The sequence below is a fragment of the Brassica oleracea genome, chromosome C7, assembly GCF_000695525.1.
Source record: "Brassica oleracea var. oleracea cultivar TO1000 chromosome C7, BOL, whole genome shotgun sequence".
Lineage (NCBI taxonomy): Eukaryota > Viridiplantae > Streptophyta > Magnoliopsida > Brassicales > Brassicaceae > Brassica > Brassica oleracea.
In genome coordinates this window covers 47,010,263-47,029,222 of record NC_027754.1, presented here as the reverse complement: position 1 = coordinate 47,029,222, position 18,960 = coordinate 47,010,263, and the positions used below count along the sequence as shown (strand labels likewise).

At 35.7% G+C, this 18,960-nt stretch overlaps 5 protein-coding genes across 7 annotated transcripts; 2 read left to right on the top strand and 3 right to left on the bottom strand.

Annotated features, from left to right (window-relative positions):
- Positions 1–1,565: 1,565 nt before the first annotated feature.
- On the bottom strand, positions 1,566–4,372 carry LOC106302211 (probable serine/threonine-protein kinase Cx32, chloroplastic). 2 transcript variants are annotated; one of them, XM_013738748.1, is made up of 6 exons: positions 4,152–4,372; positions 3,672–4,012; positions 3,168–3,303; positions 2,960–3,093; positions 2,728–2,851; positions 1,566–2,259 (listed from the first exon to the last, which is right to left on the bottom strand). In XM_013738748.1, exons 1-6 carry the CDS (start codon positions 4,213–4,215, stop codon positions 1,886–1,888), a joined length of 1,173 nt encoding a protein of 390 aa, XP_013594202.1. In that variant the 5' UTR covers positions 4,216–4,372; the 3' UTR covers positions 1,566–1,885. The 2 variants fall into 2 exon arrangements, with proteins under 2 accessions (XP_013594202.1, XP_013594203.1); XM_013738749.1 differs by having other exon boundaries at positions 4,120–4,209.
- Positions 4,373–4,804: 432 nt separating this feature from the next.
- LOC106301637 (probable serine/threonine-protein kinase Cx32, chloroplastic) lies at positions 4,805–7,474 on the bottom strand. Its single transcript, XM_013738088.1, has 6 exons — positions 7,167–7,474; positions 6,705–7,078; positions 5,999–6,134; positions 5,766–5,899; positions 5,533–5,656; positions 4,805–5,446 (listed from the first exon to the last, which is right to left on the bottom strand). Exons 1-6 carry the CDS (start codon positions 7,231–7,233, stop codon positions 4,971–4,973), a joined length of 1,311 nt encoding a protein of 436 aa, XP_013593542.1. The 5' UTR covers positions 7,234–7,474; the 3' UTR covers positions 4,805–4,970.
- Positions 7,475–9,470: 1,996 nt separating this feature from the next.
- Positions 9,471–9,886, top strand: LOC106304647. Its single transcript, XM_013741049.1, has one exon. The coding sequence runs from the start codon at positions 9,533–9,535 to the stop codon at positions 9,722–9,724; it is 192 nt and encodes a 63-aa protein (XP_013596503.1). The 5' UTR covers positions 9,471–9,532; the 3' UTR covers positions 9,725–9,886.
- Positions 9,887–11,483: 1,597 nt separating this feature from the next.
- On the top strand, positions 11,484–12,840 carry LOC106306601 (high mobility group B protein 4-like). Its single transcript, XM_013743274.1, has 8 exons — positions 11,484–11,576; positions 11,656–11,712; positions 11,785–11,871; positions 11,938–11,995; positions 12,083–12,127; positions 12,222–12,302; positions 12,409–12,495; positions 12,613–12,840. The coding sequence occupies exons 2-8, from the start codon at positions 11,666–11,668 to the stop codon at positions 12,628–12,630; spliced, it is 423 nt and encodes a 140-aa protein (XP_013598728.1). The 5' UTR covers positions 11,484–11,576; positions 11,656–11,665; the 3' UTR covers positions 12,631–12,840.
- Positions 12,841–12,971: 131 nt separating this feature from the next.
- LOC106306600 lies at positions 12,972–18,541 on the bottom strand. Of its 2 annotated transcripts, none has more exons than XM_013743272.1 (17): positions 18,242–18,541; positions 17,533–17,666; positions 17,366–17,450; positions 17,194–17,247; positions 17,023–17,114; positions 16,835–16,938; positions 16,686–16,758; positions 15,776–16,610; positions 15,202–15,367; positions 14,759–15,133; positions 14,436–14,685; positions 14,244–14,367; positions 14,008–14,166; positions 13,728–13,920; positions 13,418–13,656; positions 13,288–13,347; positions 12,972–13,215 (listed from the first exon to the last, which is right to left on the bottom strand). In XM_013743272.1, exons 1-17 carry the CDS (start codon positions 18,278–18,280, stop codon positions 13,105–13,107), a joined length of 3,093 nt encoding a protein of 1,030 aa, XP_013598726.1. In that variant the 5' UTR covers positions 18,281–18,541; the 3' UTR covers positions 12,972–13,104. The 2 variants fall into 2 exon arrangements, with proteins under 2 accessions (XP_013598726.1, XP_013598727.1); XM_013743273.1 differs by having other exon boundaries at positions 15,202–15,364; positions 18,242–18,540.
- Positions 18,542–18,960: the final 419 nt, after the last annotated feature.

Below are 18,960 nucleotides of genomic sequence, written 5' to 3'. Positions count from 1 at the left end.
AAATTAGTGTCTTTCTATTTTAAAAGTTTTATCTCAAAACCTATTAATAGTATAATCTTTTAAAAATTAAAAAAAAAAGTTAAGTTAAAATATATTTTAAATACAAAAAAAAACTTAAACAATGAATAATTTATTTATTTTTCTTTCAAAATTTAAATATCCGAACCCGACCCAAAATATCTGAACCCGAACATAAAATACCCGAATCCGACTCGAAGTGTAGAAATACCCGAACGGGTTCTATACCTTTATACTGAAATATCCGATAGAAACACGAACGTGTATCCGAACGTCCACCCCTATGATATATGATCATTTGTATCTTGATTGAACAAAAAAAAAGTTAAACCATTGATCACAAAAATTTTAATGTGGGACTTTTACCATTTTTAGTAATTTATATTAGTTTTTAAAAATTCAAAATATAACATATATGAAAAAATTTAATTTTTTTTACTATATGCTTAATGTGATTGTTTAATTTCTTTTAATAGTATAAAATTAAACAAAAAAGAAAGAGGTTAATTTTTTTTTATCAAATATGTATTATTCATAATCATTAATTGTCATATATTAACCATATTAAGTAATTCTGTAGCTTTTATTTAAGGAAAGAAAAAATATTATTTTGTACACTATTAATTAATTTGATAGTTAGTTTAATAAAAAGCATATGGACCAACTTATTTTTCTAATAATTCCAAAATCATTCTAGTAATAATACGTGGCTATGAAAACATGTTGTAATGCTTCAGGATTAATATACAGGCGATAACTGGGATTATTATGTCATGCGCATGTGAAAAATAATTTTGGTGACTTGTACGTCTGTGTACAACACCGCAAACCCTTCACGGGTAAATGAAATATGAGGATGTTCTTAGCGAAAATGGAATACGAGGATGAGATGCAAGAATTAACTTCAATAATGGTGTGGTTTATTGGTGAAAATGTGAACAATTGTCCACATCCAAACCATAACTGAAACGTAATATTTTCGTCACTCCTCACTTCATACTTTTTTCCAAAATCTAAAAGTCAACCAAGTGGTTGGTAGCCTAGTGGCAATCTCTTGGGACTTGGTGTGTACCCACATCAGTCTTGGGTTCGATTCCCACTGGGAACTAAATTATCACTACTTGGCCAGTCTGGGCTTGGGCTTCGGCCCAAGTGGTTTACATGGTGGGCCATAACAGATGATTGGTCCACCCCCTGGCATTAGTCGGAAAGTATTCCAAACTCGGGTCAGGCAGTGTGGTACGCTTTCGGGCTAGTCCACTCTGTAGCATTAAGTGTGTTTCTCTCGGGACCGACCAGATCAGCCGATAGGGTTTATCAAAAAAAAAAAAAAAAAAAAAAAAAAATCTAAAAGTGAATCATTTCTTTTTGTTAATTAGTATGTAATACAACACAAAGAATTCAACCCTATTTCTGGGTTCGATTCCTCTTGGCCATCCGGAACGTTTTAATTGGTAAGAAAACGCGGATCCTGCAGACTTCGTAATGATTAGTCATTGGGCCTAGAAAGCATTTGAGATCACATCACGGTTATAAAACAAAAAAAAAAGAATTCAACCCTATTGTACACAAAACACAAATAATATGTTCACCAAACACATTATAGTTACTCTCATCTTAAAACATAAAACCAAAGACTCTTTTTTTTTTTGTAACACAAACCAAAGAGACTCTAAAACCTTATTGTGCGTTGAAAAAAACATCATCATGATCATCATACAACCATTTTATTTCTTTATTCCAGACCGTCTACGCTGACGTTCAGCTCCGGCTGCGCCAACTCGATACCAATACTAATAGTGACGTGGGGATCGAATGAGAAGAACTAGCACCGGCCGAATTAGTGGAAGAACGGCCTGGGACGACGCTAATGCACTGGATGTTTTCGAGTACTAGCACCGGCCGAATTAGTGGAAGAACGGCCTGGGACGACGTTAATGCACTGGATGTTTTCGAGTACGTCCAGTACTTCTTTCATGTGAGGTCGGTTTTTCGGGTCTGGTTCGGTACAAGAGAGTGTTATACGTCCCAATTCGGTCACCACCTTGGATGAGTATTGACCTTTGATTCCTTTGTCTATTATTTGTTTCACTTTGTGTTTGCTTGAGAGTTTAGGTCTTAACCAGTCGAGTAGACTCTCTTGTCCGCGAGGCCGTTTTGGGTCACACGCTCTTAGTCCGGTCAGTACTTCCAGTAAGACCACACCAAAGGCGTATACATCACTTTTAACGTATAAATGGCCTGAAAGTGAAGAAAATAAACCAACCGGTGAGTTTATTATTTAGTCATCAAAAAAAAAATCTTGAATGATTAATATCAGCGAGGTAGAAGAGACTAGTACTTGACAACGTAAAATCTAAGGTTTTGTCAAAGTCCATAACTGTTTATTATAGTAAATTAGTGACAATTACTAACGAACTACTTCCTCCGTTTCAGAAAGATCCACGTTTTAGAAAAAAAAAATTGTTTCAAAAAAATACTTTTTTACCTTTTCAATGTATTATTTAATGAAAAATTGTAATTTTTAAAAAATTTAATGATGTTTATTGGATTTTTATTGGCTAAAAATTATGGGAAATTGTTATTCACAAAAAACAATGCATTTACGATTAAGTTTTAATGTGTTTTCTTAATATGTGTGAAAAATTTAAAATATGTATCTTTTTGAAACGGATGGACTACCGTTTATGTTTTTCCTTATTTATGTACCTGTTGCCAAATATTCAGGAGCAGCGTAGCCAAATGTTCCCATTACCCTAGTCGAAACGTGTGAATTCTCTTGTGATGGTCCTAACTTTGCTAGTCCAAAACCTGAAATCTTTGCTTCATAATTCTGCGCGGATATATATCAAACGATAAAATATTTAAGAAAACAAAAAAAAGTACAGATTCTCTTTTAATTAACGCGACTATCATATAATGATAATTTAATTAGACTAACGGAATCGAGCAGTATTTGAGAAGGTTTGAAGTCTCTGTAGATGACTTGTCTTTGTAAGCCGTGAAGATATGCAAGGCCACGTGCTGCACCGATCATAATCTTGATCCTTAGATCCCAAGGAAAAGACTCCTTTCCTGAAACCAAATCGAAGTGTTTATGAATCAGTCTTTGATATATAACAATGAACAGTTAAAAAAATCTTCATTACGTTGAAAAAGATGATACTCAAGGCTTCCTTTGGGCATGAACTCGTAGACAAGCAGGTGCTCTTTGTCTTCACGGCAGTATCCTAGTAACGTCACCAGATTCGGGTGTGAAAGCACACCCAAGAAGTTAACTGCTGTCTGTCCAGAATCAAAACCACAAATTCTAAAATTTAGCTCTGTAACTTGAAGACAAAATTTTGTTTTCTTCAAAAGATACAATAAACCATTTCTAATTGGGTATTAAACAACTGGTAGGTAACATAATCTTTTGAATAAATGCCTGAATTTTTATTACTGTTATTTCCTAAACGATGTATTAAAATGTTTATTTATTATAGTATAATTTGATATTTCTTTTAATCAGTATGCAAGAGGGCAGTAAAAAGTCAAGGTCGTCTGTCGTTTGGAATAGTCAAATAATTAATGGTGCTTGTTGAAATTACGTAACCACTACGTCAATGAAGAAACAAATATCGCAAAATAATTAAGGTCGTTTGTTGACTTACTCGCCACTCTTCAAAGCCTTGCACACTCTCGGAGCTCAATCTTTTGACGGCGACGGTCATACCGGAGCCGCCTTTAGAAGGAGCAAGAGTCTCGGGCCTCTCGGCATGGATCCAACCTCTGTAAACTTTACCAAAACCTCCTTCACCCAACATCAAATCCTGTTTGAAACCCTTGGTCGCCGTCTTGAGTTCCAGAAAGCTGTAGACTCTGAGATTTGGCGATTCCAACACCTGCCCTGAATCACTCATAAACACACCGGAACTCTCGCGCGAAGCCTCCACGAATTGGCTTCCTCCTCCGACGCTGTTGTTTGTTCCATTGCTGTGGTTGTTCGTCGAGGCTGAGTAACCATATCACAAAGGCAAGAGAGAGATCAGTAAGTGTGATGTTCGAAAACTTTTGCCAAGAAAATCTCGTCATGACGTAGTTAGAGACAAAAACAAGAACCTTATGCATTTGGAGTCAAAGAGATTGATTACCATGACTCTGAAGACCTGTTTTGGACGGTGAGGAAGAGGAAAGGGATGAATTACAAAGACCCATTTCACTACTCTTCTTCTTGTTTTTCTTGTTTACGGATTCAGACGAGCAAGGGATGATCGAGTAGTAATATAATTTTTGTCATGGAAAAAGAAAATTACGGGAACTTGGGGGGGATATAAGAAGATTGAGAGTGAGGAAGGGGGTAACTAAAAAGTCAAATTATTAAAGGAAAGAACCCACACCACTATCTATTTGACCATTTCAATGTTTTGGTCTAATTTGTCATTTAATGCAAGTCTTTTTGATATTCCACGAGAAAATATCATACGAAAATGCCAAGAAATTGCCAAAGCTTTTGACTCTATGATCGTGTGATTTGAAAATATAGTTGATAATTTTGTTTTAGTTTGGAAATATTGTTATTGTTTATAGTTTTATTTCATGTCTCTCTGAACTCATGTGCACATCATAGACTCATAGTAATAATTCGGTTACTATAAATCCAAAACGAACGTGCTATTGATATAATATACTGTGATTATGTGCATTTTAATAAAATAATGTACTAACATGATATTTGATTAAATTTCACATACTTTCCATCTTGCAACGGTTGAGCAACTCTCTAGACTCTAGTATCTCATACAACAACACAAGAAAACGCTATTCTATACACTCCAATAATATGGTCCCAAATAAATTTTAGTTACTCTGATTTCAAAATAGAATAGAGTTAAAAAAATAGAATAGAATAGAATAGAATCAAAAAGACTCTGAAACCATATCGTATCAGTATGGCCGATAAATAAATAACATCAAGCAGCCATTTCTTTCTGTACTCCAACCCTTCCAGGCGACGGCCTTGGCGACTTCCTCCGTTCAGCCCCAGCCGCACCAGCTCGATATCCATACTGATAGTGATGTGGCGAGGAACGAGAAGAGCTAGCAACAGCCGCTTTAGTGGAAGAACGGTCTGGAACAACATTAATGCGTTGGATGTTTTCGAGTACGACGACTACTTCCTTCATGGGTGGTCGGTTTTTTGGGTCTAGCTCGATGCAAGAGAGTGTGATGCGTGCCATTTCTGCTGCGACTTTGGATGAGTATTGACCTTTGATTCCTTTGTCCATTATATGTTTCACTCCGTGTTTGCTTAACAAGTCTGGTCTTAACCAGTCGACTAGACTCTCTTGTCCGTTGGGCCGTTTTGTATTGTGTGCCCTTAGTCCGGTCATTATTTCTAATAGTACTACACCGAACGCATAGACGTCACTCTTGACGTATAAATGTCCTGAGGATGAAGAAAATAACCTAAACCTTTATCAACTGCAATCTGACTATTCAAATTATAAAATAAACTATGTTTTCTAAGTGTACCTGTTGCCATATATTCAGGAGCAGCGTAACCATACGTGCCCATGATCCTAGTTGTGACGTGTGACTTCTCTTGTGATGGTCCTAACTTTGCTAAACCGAAATCCGAAAGCCTTGCATCATAGTTCTGCGCAGATTAACAATTTCAAAACAAAATATCATTAGCCAAGGCAAACGATTAAATATTCTACTAATTGACATGACTATCATATAATGGATGTTTTAATTAGACTAACGGAATCGAGAAGAATATTGGAGGCTTTGAAGTCTCTATATATGACTTCTCTTGGCAAGCCGTGTAGAAACGCAAGACCACGAGCTGCACCAATCACAATCTTGATCCTTAGGTCCCAAGGAAAAGGCTCGCCCCCTGAATCAAATGAAGATCATGCAGAGTAAATAAAAAAACGAAACAATCATAGTGACAACGATTGGATGGTGTTTTGTGGATTTTAAAGATCTTAATTACGTCTGAAAAGGTGATTCTCAAGGCTTCCTTTGGGCATGAACTCGTAGACAAGGAGAAGCTCCTTGTCTTCACGGCAGTATCCTAATAACTTCACCAGATTTGGATGTGAAAGCGTCCCCAAGAAGTTAATCTCTGACTGTCATAAAAAAAACAAAACCCACAAAATCTCATTTAGCTTAATTAACTTAAAGACTAATATAGTTCCGTCAAAATATACAATAAACCAGCTAAAAGATCTTGAACTCCAAAATATATCTAAACTGACCGTGCTAAAGAAAATTTTATAAAAAATAAATAGAAGAACTTATAATTTCTCTGACTCTTACCAGTATTACTTTAATGAAATTATAATAGCTAATGATATTATAGACGAAGTCCAGCAGTAACAATCATAAAGCGAATTTGTTGTCAGTGTTATTAGACAATTGATAAATAACTTTAAGACTTATAGCCGCCTGAGTTTAAAACTATTTATCTCCTAAATCTTAGTACAAACATGTTCTATATTATTATTATCTAATATTTCTTTAAACCATTGTGCAAGACTTGCAACAGAAAGTCTTGGTCGTTTCCGGATTAGAATAGTCAACTCGTTAGATCGAATAACGTAATTATTGGTTTCTTTGTATGTTTTCCCATCAAAGAAGTAATCAAAATCTGAAAATAATTATGTTTTTAGTTGAAATTAAGAGAGTTTAGATCTTACGCGCCACTCTGAATAACCCTGAACGCTCTCGGAGTTCAATCTTTTGACGGCGACGATCATACCGGAGGCGGCTTTTGAAGGAAGAAGAGTCTTGGCATCGATCCAACCTCTGTAAACCTTCCCGAAACCTCCTTGACCCAACATCGAGTCCGGCCTGAAGTTCTTGGTCGCCGTCGATAGTTCAAGAAAGGTGTAGACCTTGAGATTTGGTGATTCCAGTAGTTGACCGGAATCAGTTATAATCCCACCGGAGCTCTCGCTTATGGCCTCGGAGAATTGGCTCCGTCGTCCGGCGCTGCTGCTGGACGTTGCGGCGGTGGTGGTTGTTGACGACGAAGAAAACTCTGTTCCGTTACTGTGGTTGTTCGTCGAGGCTGATTAATCATTCACAAGGACAAACAGATTAAAAATAAACAAGAACATGCAGAAGAGTTTTATGATTAGAGATTAGTAATTAATTACCATGACTATGGTGGAGACCTGTTTTGGAAGGAGAGGAAGAGAAGAGGGATGAAATGCAATGGCCCATTTGATCAGTTGTCTTCTACTTTCTATGTCTTGTTTCTGACAAGAGCTAGTGGATGATCAAGTATCTATGAAGCATTCATTGTTTGAGTTTCGAATTGCTTAAATAAGTTTTGTAATGTAATCTTGATTAAGGTGAAACCAAACAAAAAAAGGGAAGGAAGTTTGAGGGGATATATAAGAAGATTAGAGTTCTTCTTTTAGATTGTGGAAGGAGAGAAGGTCTGAGGAACCCGCCATTCTTTAATATGACATTTTCCATGCTATGGTCTTATTTGTCAATTTTATGCATTTTCTATTTGAATAAAAATAAATTAAAATTATATAAGAAAATGCCAAGAAGATCGACCAAATAATATCCTAGCCAGATTATTTTCAATATGAACGTGTGAACTGGAAAAAAAGTTGTTAGAACTTTGTTTTACTTCGGAAATTTATAAATAGTTTCACTGTCTTCCACATTTTTAGAACTCATGTTCACATCATAGCAATAGTTTGGTCATTTAGAAAAAAGAAGAAAAACAGGATGAAAAAATTCGATTTATAAAACTATATAAATAACCAAGAACTCTGGATTAGGTTTTTCGTTTAATGGTCTTGTACTATTCCCCTTGAATGATCTCCTAACCATTTGATCTACTAACACGGTGACATAAGCTATTTTCAGTTATTACATATATAATCGAATATACAGAATAAAATACTCTATATACTATGTACAGTGATGTGAAATGGACCTTTATAAAGTAAAAAGGTCGTTTCTTTGTAAATGCTTAAAAGTGTCTTTGTGAAATTTATTCATTTATTTTCCACAAACCTTAGTAATCATTCGGTATCTATTATTCTTAAACAAGTTTCTATAAAGATAAGAATTTTGTCATCCTTTTTGCTTTTATCACAATAAAACTAAAACATATTCAAATGATCATAAACTTCTCATATAGTAATTTCATAGAGATTTGCTTTCATATGGAATAACAATTGACATTAAATTTCAATTTTATTTGCTTTGGATAAAATAGATTTGCATTTTTGTAAATTGCTCAGAACGTTTCAATATTAAACAAAAAAAATTATGAAAAACATTGAATTTTTTTTTTTCCCAGGTTAGGTGAAAACTAAATTTTGGTCCAAATGGAGAGAAATTTAACAAAGACATGTTTTCGTCATTGTAAACGGACACTCGCACATACATACACACTTGAAGTGGTCTATCAAGTTTGGAACCTCATTATACGCTACACGTCCCTTAATTTAATCTGGTCTTTGTTGTGTCGGTGTAGATTTTCAAAGCACGAGCTAACAAATAGGACCACTCAATCACACAAATACACTAGCTAGTTGCATTAACTAAATTATCATCACACATTTGAAAGTTTTGAATCTTGACTACAGATTGATCTAGATCACTTAAGAAACCAAGCTTTTGAAATGAATTCGATCTTCTACCTAACTGCACTATCCCAAAAAGAAGAATTATTTCCGGCTTCCCATCACAAAAAGTCATGATACCAAAACAAAAAGTACTCAAAACCAACATGACTTAGAATCTGTTAGGCTGTTAGCCTTTGTGACTAACATTTCTAGATACCAAAAGACTTCGCAGAAGTCCTAAATAACTTTATGTTTGATGTTTCTACTAAAAGACCTAGAATCTCCTTTAAGAAAAAAAGACCTAGAATATTTAAGTGGAAGAGAAGGATATCAGAGATTCTTGTTCTTCTTGGCTCTGGAAATTCTCTGTCCTTAGAAATTATATGTCCTTCTTTGAAGTCCTCCGAATCTATTGGTTTCCTTCTTTAAAGTCGTGCGCTGCGCTAGTTTTATGTTTTACGGTTGATATGACTTTGCTAGGCCGGGCTCAATATATTTTTAATGAAAAAACAATTATTAATGGGTTGCATTCTGGGTTTGATTTAATTTTGTTTTTATATAGTTTATGGGCCCAAATTAATATAGAGTCGAGATATTATTTTCAGAAAACGTGATGGGATATTGATATGAAGACAATGGCCTCTAACTTAAATCATAGAGTTTCAAAAAAAGAAGAAGAGAATATCACTATTTTTGTCCACTTCGGCCACTAGTATGTATGAATAGTCAAATGTACTTGAGGAAAGGGCAAAGCTTGGCTAGCAAGATAATAGAGGTCACATCCAAGAAACGTGTCCAGGAATATTCGTAGCTGGTTTTGTGGTATAAATACATAACATAACCTTCTCCTTCAGTAACCTGAAACCAAACATAAACAACATCAGCCATCTTCTAAAGACTCTACACACGTTTTCTTATAAACTCAGATCATGTCTCTCTTCGCGTCCTTCTTTGGTTGCTTCATTCCAAAATCCAGCTCAAGGATTAGCTCAGACGATGGTAGTACTAGTAACTCGAAAGTCATGTCTCTGGAGAAACCAAAAAGAAAAGCTGATGATACTTCGAGAGCTCCGATCATAGTGACTTATTTTCCAGTAGGTTCGAATCTTTCACGTTTGTAAGAGAAGAAGATAAGATGAAGCCCGAGACCTTGATATATTTTGCAAGGCTCTGTTTTCTTTTGTTCCCCTTGTTTGTTTGATAATATGTATAAATTGTAATAGATCTACCAGTTATATTTGATAAAAACATATATATATTTGTCGTATTCAGGCAAAATAAAAGTTTAAACGTTTACAGAAATGAGAAAACAATAGTATTTCTTATTAATCAACATCAGGAGGAGTGAGTGTAAGTGTGAGTGTTCATTCCCTGTATACGAAAGTATAAGCAATTTTAAAACTTACCTTAAAAGTTTATTGGGAAAAAATGTGACGTGGTGACGTGGTTTCACGAGAAGTTTTTATTTAATAAAACGCTTAGGTGTCACGCAGAGAACGTTTTTCACCAAAATTATGAATTTAATGCGTTCACACTAACATTCATTTAAAAGAACTTCATACCATATATACTTTTTTCCGACGAACACTTTTACGCGATAAAGCTTCAACTTCAAGTTCGATTAGTTGATTTATCAATCCTCTCAATATAATCATAGCATCAATAAAGATTTCTTCTTATTCCTCTATACGTTTCTTTTAAAAATGGTAACCCATCTGATCCATTAAGTTGACAGATCCGTAGAGACGACAAAGCAATGAAACTTTAGTACGATGCCAAGTGTTAATGAAAGAACCATTTTCTCCATATCTGCTTTCATGCATTTAGAAGAGCACTCACGTTCTTGAGAACCGCCTCGAATTGCTGAAAGAAGACGTTGAAAATCTATTTATAGATAAATGTGTCGTACTCAGTTTTGTTACTGCTCGATGAGGTGATCTCTGTTTCGAGAAGACTGAATCAGTGTAAATCGTTTCGGTTTAGTGTATTAGTTTTCTCAAGCAAGCAACATAAGCATGTGAGTGTCACCACCTTCGCCGCCATGAGAGCTCTGCATTAGACGACCTTGAAGATGAGAAGAAACTTCCAAGAACGAACCACCAGCAAGTCTCACGTGTTGGTCGCATTTGGAAAAACCTTTACAATTTAGAAGGTCAAATAACTTTCAATTTCTTTTATTATGCAACTATGTTTTCTAAATTAAAGGAGCTATACTTTTTTTTTATTTCACACAGTTATTGTTTTGCTTAAAATATGTTATTGATCTACATTTTTCCGATTTTATGTGTTAAATCCCAAACCCTTAAACTACTACAACGTGATAAGCGAAATATAAAAAAAAATATTTTCCAAAGCTTCTTCTCAAACTTGGAAATACCATATATTAAACTTTAATATTGGTGAACATATTATAAAAAATCACTGGCTTTGCGGCTGATAACAATTATATTTTTAGTTATATCTAACTATCGCTTAAAAGTATATCACAGTGATTTTAACATTAATATAGACGTCTATTCCAGCGGTTACTATCCAGTGCATAGATATTTTGGGAGAAATCTCCCAAAACGGTCATCTGGCATAATCAATGATTAAGATGGTATGTGAAAATACGAGTGAGTCATCAATTATTAATTAATATATTAAATGCAAATGGTGGGTAGCAAGAATATTTATTTATGAAAAAAAAAACTCATTCCGCTAAAAAATAAATAATTGGCGCCAATTGTTATTTGCGTGGCGCAAAGAAAATGAAATCAGATTACGAAACGTAGTCAGATGGACGGTCAAGATCCAAAGTACAGTATCTTACCTGGCAAATCTCGCCACATCACTAAATATAGTATTTTTAAAAATAAAAATCTGGAATTGATTTAAATACAACACATCAGATTTGCGAAGGAAAAAAAAAAAAAGAGAGATCTGAATCCGTCAAACAAACAAACAAAAAAAACCCCAAACGTTCGTTCACAGGTAAAAAAAAGCTCTCTCTCTCTCTCTGAGTCAAGTCCGAGTCCACTCTTCGTCTTCTCATTTTTGTACTCTATCGCAGATCTCGAGAGATGAAAGGTGGTGAAAGCAAAGCGCAAGCGAAGAGCACTGACGAGAGGTATCAGCGAATCTGAGATGCTGTTTGTTTGTTTCCGCATTTTGGTTGATTCGAATTGGATTTGTCACACAGATTGAAGACGAGAGGGAAGAAAGCAGGGAAGAAGGTGAAGGATCCGAACAAGCCTAAGAGGCCTCCAAGTGCTTTCTTCGTCTTCCTGTAAGTCTCTCTCGCAATTGGTTCTCGCGATTGATTAGGGAGGTTTTGCTAATTAATTCGATTCAGGGAGGGATTCCGAAAGGAGTTCAATCTAGCTAACCCTGACAACAAATCCGTTGGAGCTGTAAGTAGTAGTGCTTAATCTGGAGATCTACAATCACTACTTTTACCATATGATTCTTACTTAGTTTTTTTTTTTGAATCATTTTAGGTTGGTAAAGCTGCTGGAGCCAAATGGAAATCAATGACTGCTGAAGTGAGTCTCGTTGTTTATCGAATCGAATTTCAATTGAAATTTTTAGATCTGTTTTTTTTTAAAAAAAAAAAATTTCAAAATTGGAATGAAACAGGATAAAGCTCCTTATGTAGCCAAGGCTGAGACCAAGAAGACTGAATACGCCAAGACTATGCAAAAATACAACATGAAATTGGTATATTTTACTCTCTTTTTTCTTTTCTTTTTTTTGTCATTTTCTTTCTTCTACTGTTAGACTACAAATGTAATCTCGAAATGTTTTTTTTTTTTTAATTTTGCAGGCTAATGGAACGAGTACAGCTGGAGATGATGACTCTGACAAGTCCAAGTCTGAGGTCAACGACGAGGAAGATGCTGCAAGTGATGAGGTTTGTGCTTGTACTAGTTTTTGATTAAAAAAGTCTCTCCTCTACTGTGTGTGCATTTGTTAACTGTTGCTACTACTATATCTAGTTTTAACACTTATTTGATCTGGTCTTTCACAGGAGGAAGATGATGATTAAAATGATGGATCAGCAGCAGCAGTTTGTTTAATTGAAGTATCTTCTCTTCTGTTATGTGTTAGCGTTACTAGTTTTAGGGAGAAAGTCCCTTTTATGTTTTAACTGGGATTAATTCACATCTCTCTTCTTCCAACTTCCTCATGATAACTTTGGATTTAGCTTTGAACTTCGTTTCTAGTTTTATGAGATGGTATCCATGTGTTTGCTTTGCATGCCTCTAATTTTATCTTCTACTACATCCTGTTCTCAAGTCGAATACACCTTTCTACAAACAAGTCATTTTTGTGGGATTACAGGTTGAATTTTGGTTTATACATTTTTCTCAATTTATTATTAAAAGAAAGCTTAAAAACTCCTTGCAGGTGTAGTATAAAACTTTAGAGAAGCTATCTACATCAATAAATATAGTCAAACAAATGGTACTTGTCACATAGTTTTAAACAAATATGAATAGAACAAGAGAAAAAGAGAGTGCTAAGATTTTGAGCTTTGTTTGTTGAACTCCACAGCATTTAACAGTTCTTTAGCCGTAGAGGAGAAAGACTTCGCAGTATCTTCCATCTCAGTCGTCTTCAAGCTGATTCCCTGCATAGATTACAAAACGGCTGTTAAGTCTACGAAACAATCAAAGACTATGTGGAATCTGATATCAAGTACCTGTAGCTTCTTCAGGTTGTCTTGAAGTTTGCTCTGAGCCATTTTGGCAGCACCCATTTCCTGCACCGGAATATAAAACCGCTGAGCCAAGCTACATAACTTTATCTAGAAGGCTAATAGAGATGCTTACCTCGGACGAAGAAGCAAAACCGTACTTCTTCTTGATCTGGTCGACTGATGCGCCACTCTTCTCCTCATGTTTCTCTTCATTGCTCATAACAGTCTTCTCATTCTTAGCCGTCATCTGCTTCAGCTTACCTTTGAAGCTCGTAAACTTACTCGCCAGCTTCTGCTTACTAATCCCTGACAATATCCCTTGTTCTTTAGGCTGCTGATGATGATCATCATCATCCTCGATATCAATGTCATCTACAAACAAGAAGATTCAGAAACATACACAGACTTAATTATTACATCACTAAAGATATGTTAGACCGTACCTATATCCAACTCCTCATCGTCAACTCTAGTAACTGTATTGCTCTCTCTACTACGCTCAACATTGTTGTTCCATGGGAAATTAGCTGTGGTGAAGATTTTAGAAAGCTCCTCAATAGTTTCCTTGGTACTTTCTGTTGTTTCTGTATCAGCTGCACGCTTGGGTTTAGTCTTGAAGACAGAACCAAACATGCCCTGTAACATACCACATAATACAACATGGATTAGTAGCTTACGCATTTGTGTGTTTAAAGATAGCTGTAGAGTTCAATGTTGCTTCACCTTCTTTTCTTTTGGAGATGAAGCAACCGCTGATGCAGTGGTTCCATCCTGACAAACCGCATTATCTTTCTTGTAAACTCTGCTCAAAGATTCCACAAGCCTAAATGTTTCCTTCTGAGGTAAGACTGAGCTGACAATAAGTTCAGCGTCTCCATTCACCTGCATCAAGAAAGAAGATCCAACTTGAGTACTTACTACTAGTAACTTGCAAAGAGTGTGTGTGTTCTGAAGGGTACCATGACTAGATCTCCATGCCATGAAGCAGATATGGTAATCTCTGGTAGTGAGTTTTGTTTTGGTGGAGAGTATGTGAAGCCTCTAATGGAAATTTGTTTTAGCAGCGATAGTTCTGGCAAAGACCTGACCCAATTCAAAGCATCAGTGACCTTGAATATGAATAAAGACATAAAAGACAGAAGCGTTTTCACCTTATCTCAACAGTTCCATCAGAGAAGACAAGTGTAAGACCAACACCAGAGGTTCCATAGAAGGTAGAAGCTGAGCAAATGGATGGAGAACTAAACTTTTTCTTGTGAAGAACCTTCTTCACTCCCTGGACAACTTGAGACAATGGGTAGATGTATATAGCTTTCTCAGAACAAAGCAAAACCGAAGGCTGCCTTGTCGAAACATCCTCAACTATGCTCTCTCCATTTCCTGAAGAGTCTTGTTTTCCATCTGCATTTAATAAGAATCATTTAAGATCTCGATTTTTTTTGTTTACTAACTTAAAAAGGAGGTGATAATCTACCTAGAATCTGCATGAACAGAGCCTTGAATGGCTTTTTAGGCTTAACCATGTTTGTTCCAATCATGTTTCCTGTATCACTATCCAAAGCAAAAACAGACGAGTCCCTCATAGCAACCACCAACACATTCTTCTCGAATCCTTGCACACTGCAACTCTCAAATTGCAAGGAGGTGATCCCTGGACATATCTCACTAGCAATGTGTTTTGTGTATAACACAGTAGCTTCCTCAACGTCAACCAGAGAAACATGTCCTTGATCTGATCCAATACCGAGATGTTTTGAGTTTTGGCTTTTCTGAATACATGTTATGGAACCAGTGAGCTTTATGTGCTTGACACTATGAACAATATGGTTATTCCCTTTCTTTGAGCTTCCTGCAACACAAAAGAGTATCAATATATGAAGACACAACACAAGATAGTAAAGCTAACTTCTAACATACCTTGGAAAGGGATGAAACTGTTCTCTATTAGGTATGGCTCAGGTTTGAACCTATAAAGGCGAACCATTCCGTTCTGATCACCAGAGACAAGAAGCCTTGAGTTGCTGTCGAAATGCAAAGCTGTTAATGCAGCAGTTCCACGTGATGATATATCTTGATCAGCCTGCTAAGCAACTCACATCAGAGACAGAAGTACATTGAGAGTCACTAGACTGTAACTAGCTTTGTAGAAGATTAGGAACTAGTCGGATTATGAGGGCCTAAACATTAACCAATTATTGATTTATTTTATATATTTTCATTTATACAAAAAATATTTTAGTTTTTGGGTTTAATTATATTTTTTTTTTGGATGAATTATCAAAATTAGATATACAAAACAAAAGAAATTAGACAAAATTGTAGATTAATACTAACATTATTATTTAGTTTAAACCAATTTAAAATGGTTTAGACCGATTTGAACCGTATATATAGGATTTTTAGAGAATCGTTTCGGCTAGGACTGATTTGCCACCTAGGCGCCGCACCAATTTTTTATGAACCATGAACACAAGAGTCTATGAAAATTTACCTGTTCTTTCAGGAACAAGACAGGAATGAGAAAAGGGCAGGACATGTCCCATACACCAATGCTTCCATCACTATGTCCCGTGATGTAAACATTCTTAACTTTGGTGAAACCAGGAAAATGAGCAGAACGAGAAGCTTCCTTTGAAACTATCTGAGAAGGAAGAAACGGTGCAGTATCTTTCGCCAGCTGAGCATAATCCTCGTCAGCGAGATTCAGCAAGTGTGAAGAGTTTGTAAGAAACTTTCCTACTGTAACACCACCGCAAGAATCTGAAAACGGCAGCTTAACAACACTCTCCTTAGAGAGAGAAGGAGGTGACTTGGACTGAGATTGGATTAGATACTTCTCAATCATGTAATCATCGTAGGCATACACACGTCCAGACTTTCCAAGAACAAGCAGAGTCTCCTGTTTAGCATCAGCTATGATCATCTCCATGTCAACGCAAGGCTCAGATACATGAAGCCCCAGCTTAACCATCTTAACTTCGGTTTGGTCGTTAAGTAAAACCACTTGCAAGGAGTTTGAGGATGATCCGGTGACGTAAACTCTGCTTGCTTTCCCTTCAGCGTAGACCCATTTTAGAGAATTTATCGGTGTTTTCTCGGCTTTGTATCCGAGGTTGAGCTTGCAGACCATGGAAGAACTCTCTGTCATGCTCCATATTAGAATATCTGCGTTGCTATATCCAACGGCTACTCTACTTCCTGAAGGGCAAACCCAACAAGCACAAGTGGCTTTCTTTGCTTCCTGCTTTCCTCCTGTTTTGAGAACTGGTTTGCTTTCTTTGATGTCCCATAACGTTATAAACCCACTACCAAACACTAGTAGAATCCTTCAAAGATTGAGAGATAAAGTGTAAATGATTCTCTTTGTTTTTTCACTAAAGAGATTGTGTTTGATATGTTACCTTTTGGTTTCAGCTGTTGGCTGTGGTAGAATGCTCACAACTGAAGTATCATCAGAAGCTTCAACTGGAGAGCCTAACACAAACAAGAAGATGTTTCAAGAATCCAAAGAGACCCTTTGTTTTTTTTTTTGGTATGTTTGGTTAATTACCATTTGATGCTAGATAAGGTATAGTGTAATCCATTTGTATCACTTGACTAGAATCTTGATCGATCTTCAACACTGATACATTACCAGAAGAGTCTCCAACATAACTGCAAGTTCAAAAAACACACTTGCTTTCATTATCCAGAACTGATCAAGAAAGTATGTTAAGAAGGTTGAGGATGAAAGCATACAAGTAAGGTGTATGTTGCATAACCCTGAGAGATGTGATCTCTCCGTTGAATACATGAACATGAGACATAAGCTTCTTCTCCAAGTCCCAAACCTGAGTGAACTTTAGATTTCAGACCAGAATTCAAATGCTACTATAGTACTACTTTGAGTGATTCAAGAAAATGCCTTACTTCAATCTGGTTTTTGGAATTCACATTGAGAAGAAGTCCTTGGTTCTGAACAAACTGGAGAATCAAAAGTAATATGTCAAGCTATGTCATTGTAATCAAGGTGGGCTATATCTCAGTACCGACCATTATTGTTATGAAGAGAGAACACATAGATAATGTAAGTGAGCAGCACCTCAGTAAACTTGCTTGTGGATGCTTCTTCTGACACTAGTAATGCCTGAGTCTGATCTTTCCCAAACAACTTGATTCTACCATCCCTGAGAATTCAAAAACAATATGTCACAACTCACAACAAAGTGAAACAATTTGGAAAAAATAAACTTTCTTTACAACTCTTACGTGGTGGAAACTGCGAGGATCTTCTGAACCGGATCATAAGCAAACAAGTGAGCTCCTGATGGGATTCCATAGTGTAATACAACACGTGGCTCAACGTCATTAGCTCTCAGCCCTTCCGATGAGCTTCCTCCAGGCTGCAACAATGGTGGCAGAATGGTAAAAAGCTGCATGATTGTGTTCTGTTTTTCTGGCTAAACCGTCCGGTTCGGTTGGGAGACACTAAACATACCGGTTCGGTTCTTATGGTGTGGATAAGTCAAAAGTCAACAGATAGTTAGTAACTAGATTGGATACGCATTTAATGCGACTTTTCAAAAATTTAGGACACGAAACATGCGTGTCGACAAAAACATCTTACGTCATAATTGTTTTTACTTTAACTAAAGTGTCAAACTGGATTAAACATCTGGGCTAACCAAGAACCGACACAGAGTAACAGTCACATTCACAAGTTAATAAGATCTGTGTTACTAATCCGACACAAGTACGAACTTAATCATCATAAAGCAAATATATGTAATAATAACGTAGCCAAGGAAAATTCTTCTTTTTAAAATTAAATATTATTCTAACAATCGATCTAACTTCGATATCTGTAAATTTCAATTTCGATATTTGTTTTTCTTTTTCTTCTCACACTGAATCTGGGAAAGCCTAATTGCAGAAGAAGATGAACAGTTCGATAAAAAAAAGAGGAGTTTGTGTGTACCTTCTTCCCTGCTTTCTCGACCAGCTTCTTCACGAACATCTTTGTAAATGGATCCTACAGTGAACTAATTCAAAAACTACCGAAGGTGATCAAATGAAAATTAGAGAAAGATCAAACTTGAAATGTATCAGAGAGTTTCAAGAGATCACAAAGCATTCGATTCGTTTCAACAATATATTGAGAGAGAAGAGGGGAAGGAGATGGAGAGAGATGAGAGAATAGAGAAACAATATGGGGTAGTGTTGAGATTGAGAAGTAACGGTTTCCTTTGACGGTTTTTTATAGACGGCGACCCACAAAAATAAATATTCACAACAAACATATACAGAAACATATCAAGATATCAATACTATTACATCTTTTTGTAACACTAACCAGATGTCGATCAGTTTTTTGATTTCATTTATTTTTATATAAACATTTTGTTTTCCATTCTAAATTGGTATATATTATAATATATATATATGTCTATCAATTTTTAAAATATAATAAATTTACGGTATATTTTTTCATTGAATAAATTATTTCAAACTTTCACATGTATTTGTATCTTCTTCTATATATATATTTTCGGATTATTATTTCATTATTAAAATTGTAACTATATATATAAAGATTAGTAAAATATTGTTTATTGTGATATTCAAAAAAATTGTAACATTTCACAAATTTAAAAAAATTTTAAAAAATTAAACTTTTCGCTTCACAGATTTATATTA

What these genes read in the sequence shown, in the direction of transcription:
- LOC106302211 (XM_013738748.1), bottom strand. Translation starts at nt 4,215, where the DNA reads ATGGGTCTTTGTAATTCATCCCTTTCCTCTTCCTCACCGTCCAAAACA. An exon ending in AACAGGTCTTCAGAGTCATG is followed by an intron (nt 4,013 to 4,151) that starts GTAATCAATCTC and finishes ATGGTTACTCAG; the next exon opens with CCTCGACGAACAACCACAGC. An exon ending in TGAGTATCATCTTTTTCAAC is followed by an intron (nt 3,094 to 3,167) that starts GTAATGAAGATT and finishes ATTTGGTTTCAG; the next exon opens with GAAAGGAGTCTTTTCCTTGG.
- LOC106301637 (XM_013738088.1), bottom strand. Translation starts at nt 7,233, where the DNA reads ATGGGCCATTGCATTTCATCCCTCTTCTCTTCCTCTCCTTCCAAAACA. An exon ending in CCAATATTCTTCTCGATTCC is followed by an intron (nt 5,657 to 5,765) that starts GTTAGTCTAATT and finishes TAATCTGCGCAG; the next exon opens with AACTATGATGCAAGGCTTTC. An exon ending in TCCTGAATATATGGCAACAG is followed by an intron (nt 5,447 to 5,532) that starts GTACACTTAGAA and finishes CTTCATCCTCAG; the next exon opens with GACATTTATACGTCAAGAGT.
- LOC106304647 (XM_013741049.1), top strand. Translation starts at nt 9,533, where the DNA reads ATGTCTCTCTTCGCGTCCTTCTTTGGTTGCTTCATTCCAAAATCCAGC.
- LOC106306601 (XM_013743274.1), top strand. Translation starts at nt 11,666, where the DNA reads ATGAAAGGTGGTGAAAGCAAAGCGCAAGCGAAGAGCACTGACGAGAG. An exon ending in AGTGCTTTCTTCGTCTTCCT is followed by an intron (nt 11,872 to 11,937) that starts GTAAGTCTCTCT and finishes AATTCGATTCAG; the next exon opens with GGAGGGATTCCGAAAGGAGT. An exon ending in AAAAATACAACATGAAATTG is followed by an intron (nt 12,303 to 12,408) that starts GTATATTTTACT and finishes TTAATTTTGCAG; the next exon opens with GCTAATGGAACGAGTACAGC.
- LOC106306600 (XM_013743272.1), bottom strand. Translation starts at nt 18,280, where the DNA reads ATGTTCGTGAAGAAGCTGGTCGAGAAAGCAGGGAAGAAG. An exon ending in GTTTTGCTTCTTCGTCCGAG is followed by an intron (nt 13,348 to 13,417) that starts GTAAGCATCTCT and finishes ATTCCGGTGCAG; the next exon opens with GAAATGGGTGCTGCCAAAAT. An exon ending in ACAACCTGAAGAAGCTACAG is followed by an intron (nt 13,216 to 13,287) that starts GTACTTGATATC and finishes TAATCTATGCAG; the next exon opens with GGAATCAGCTTGAAGACGAC.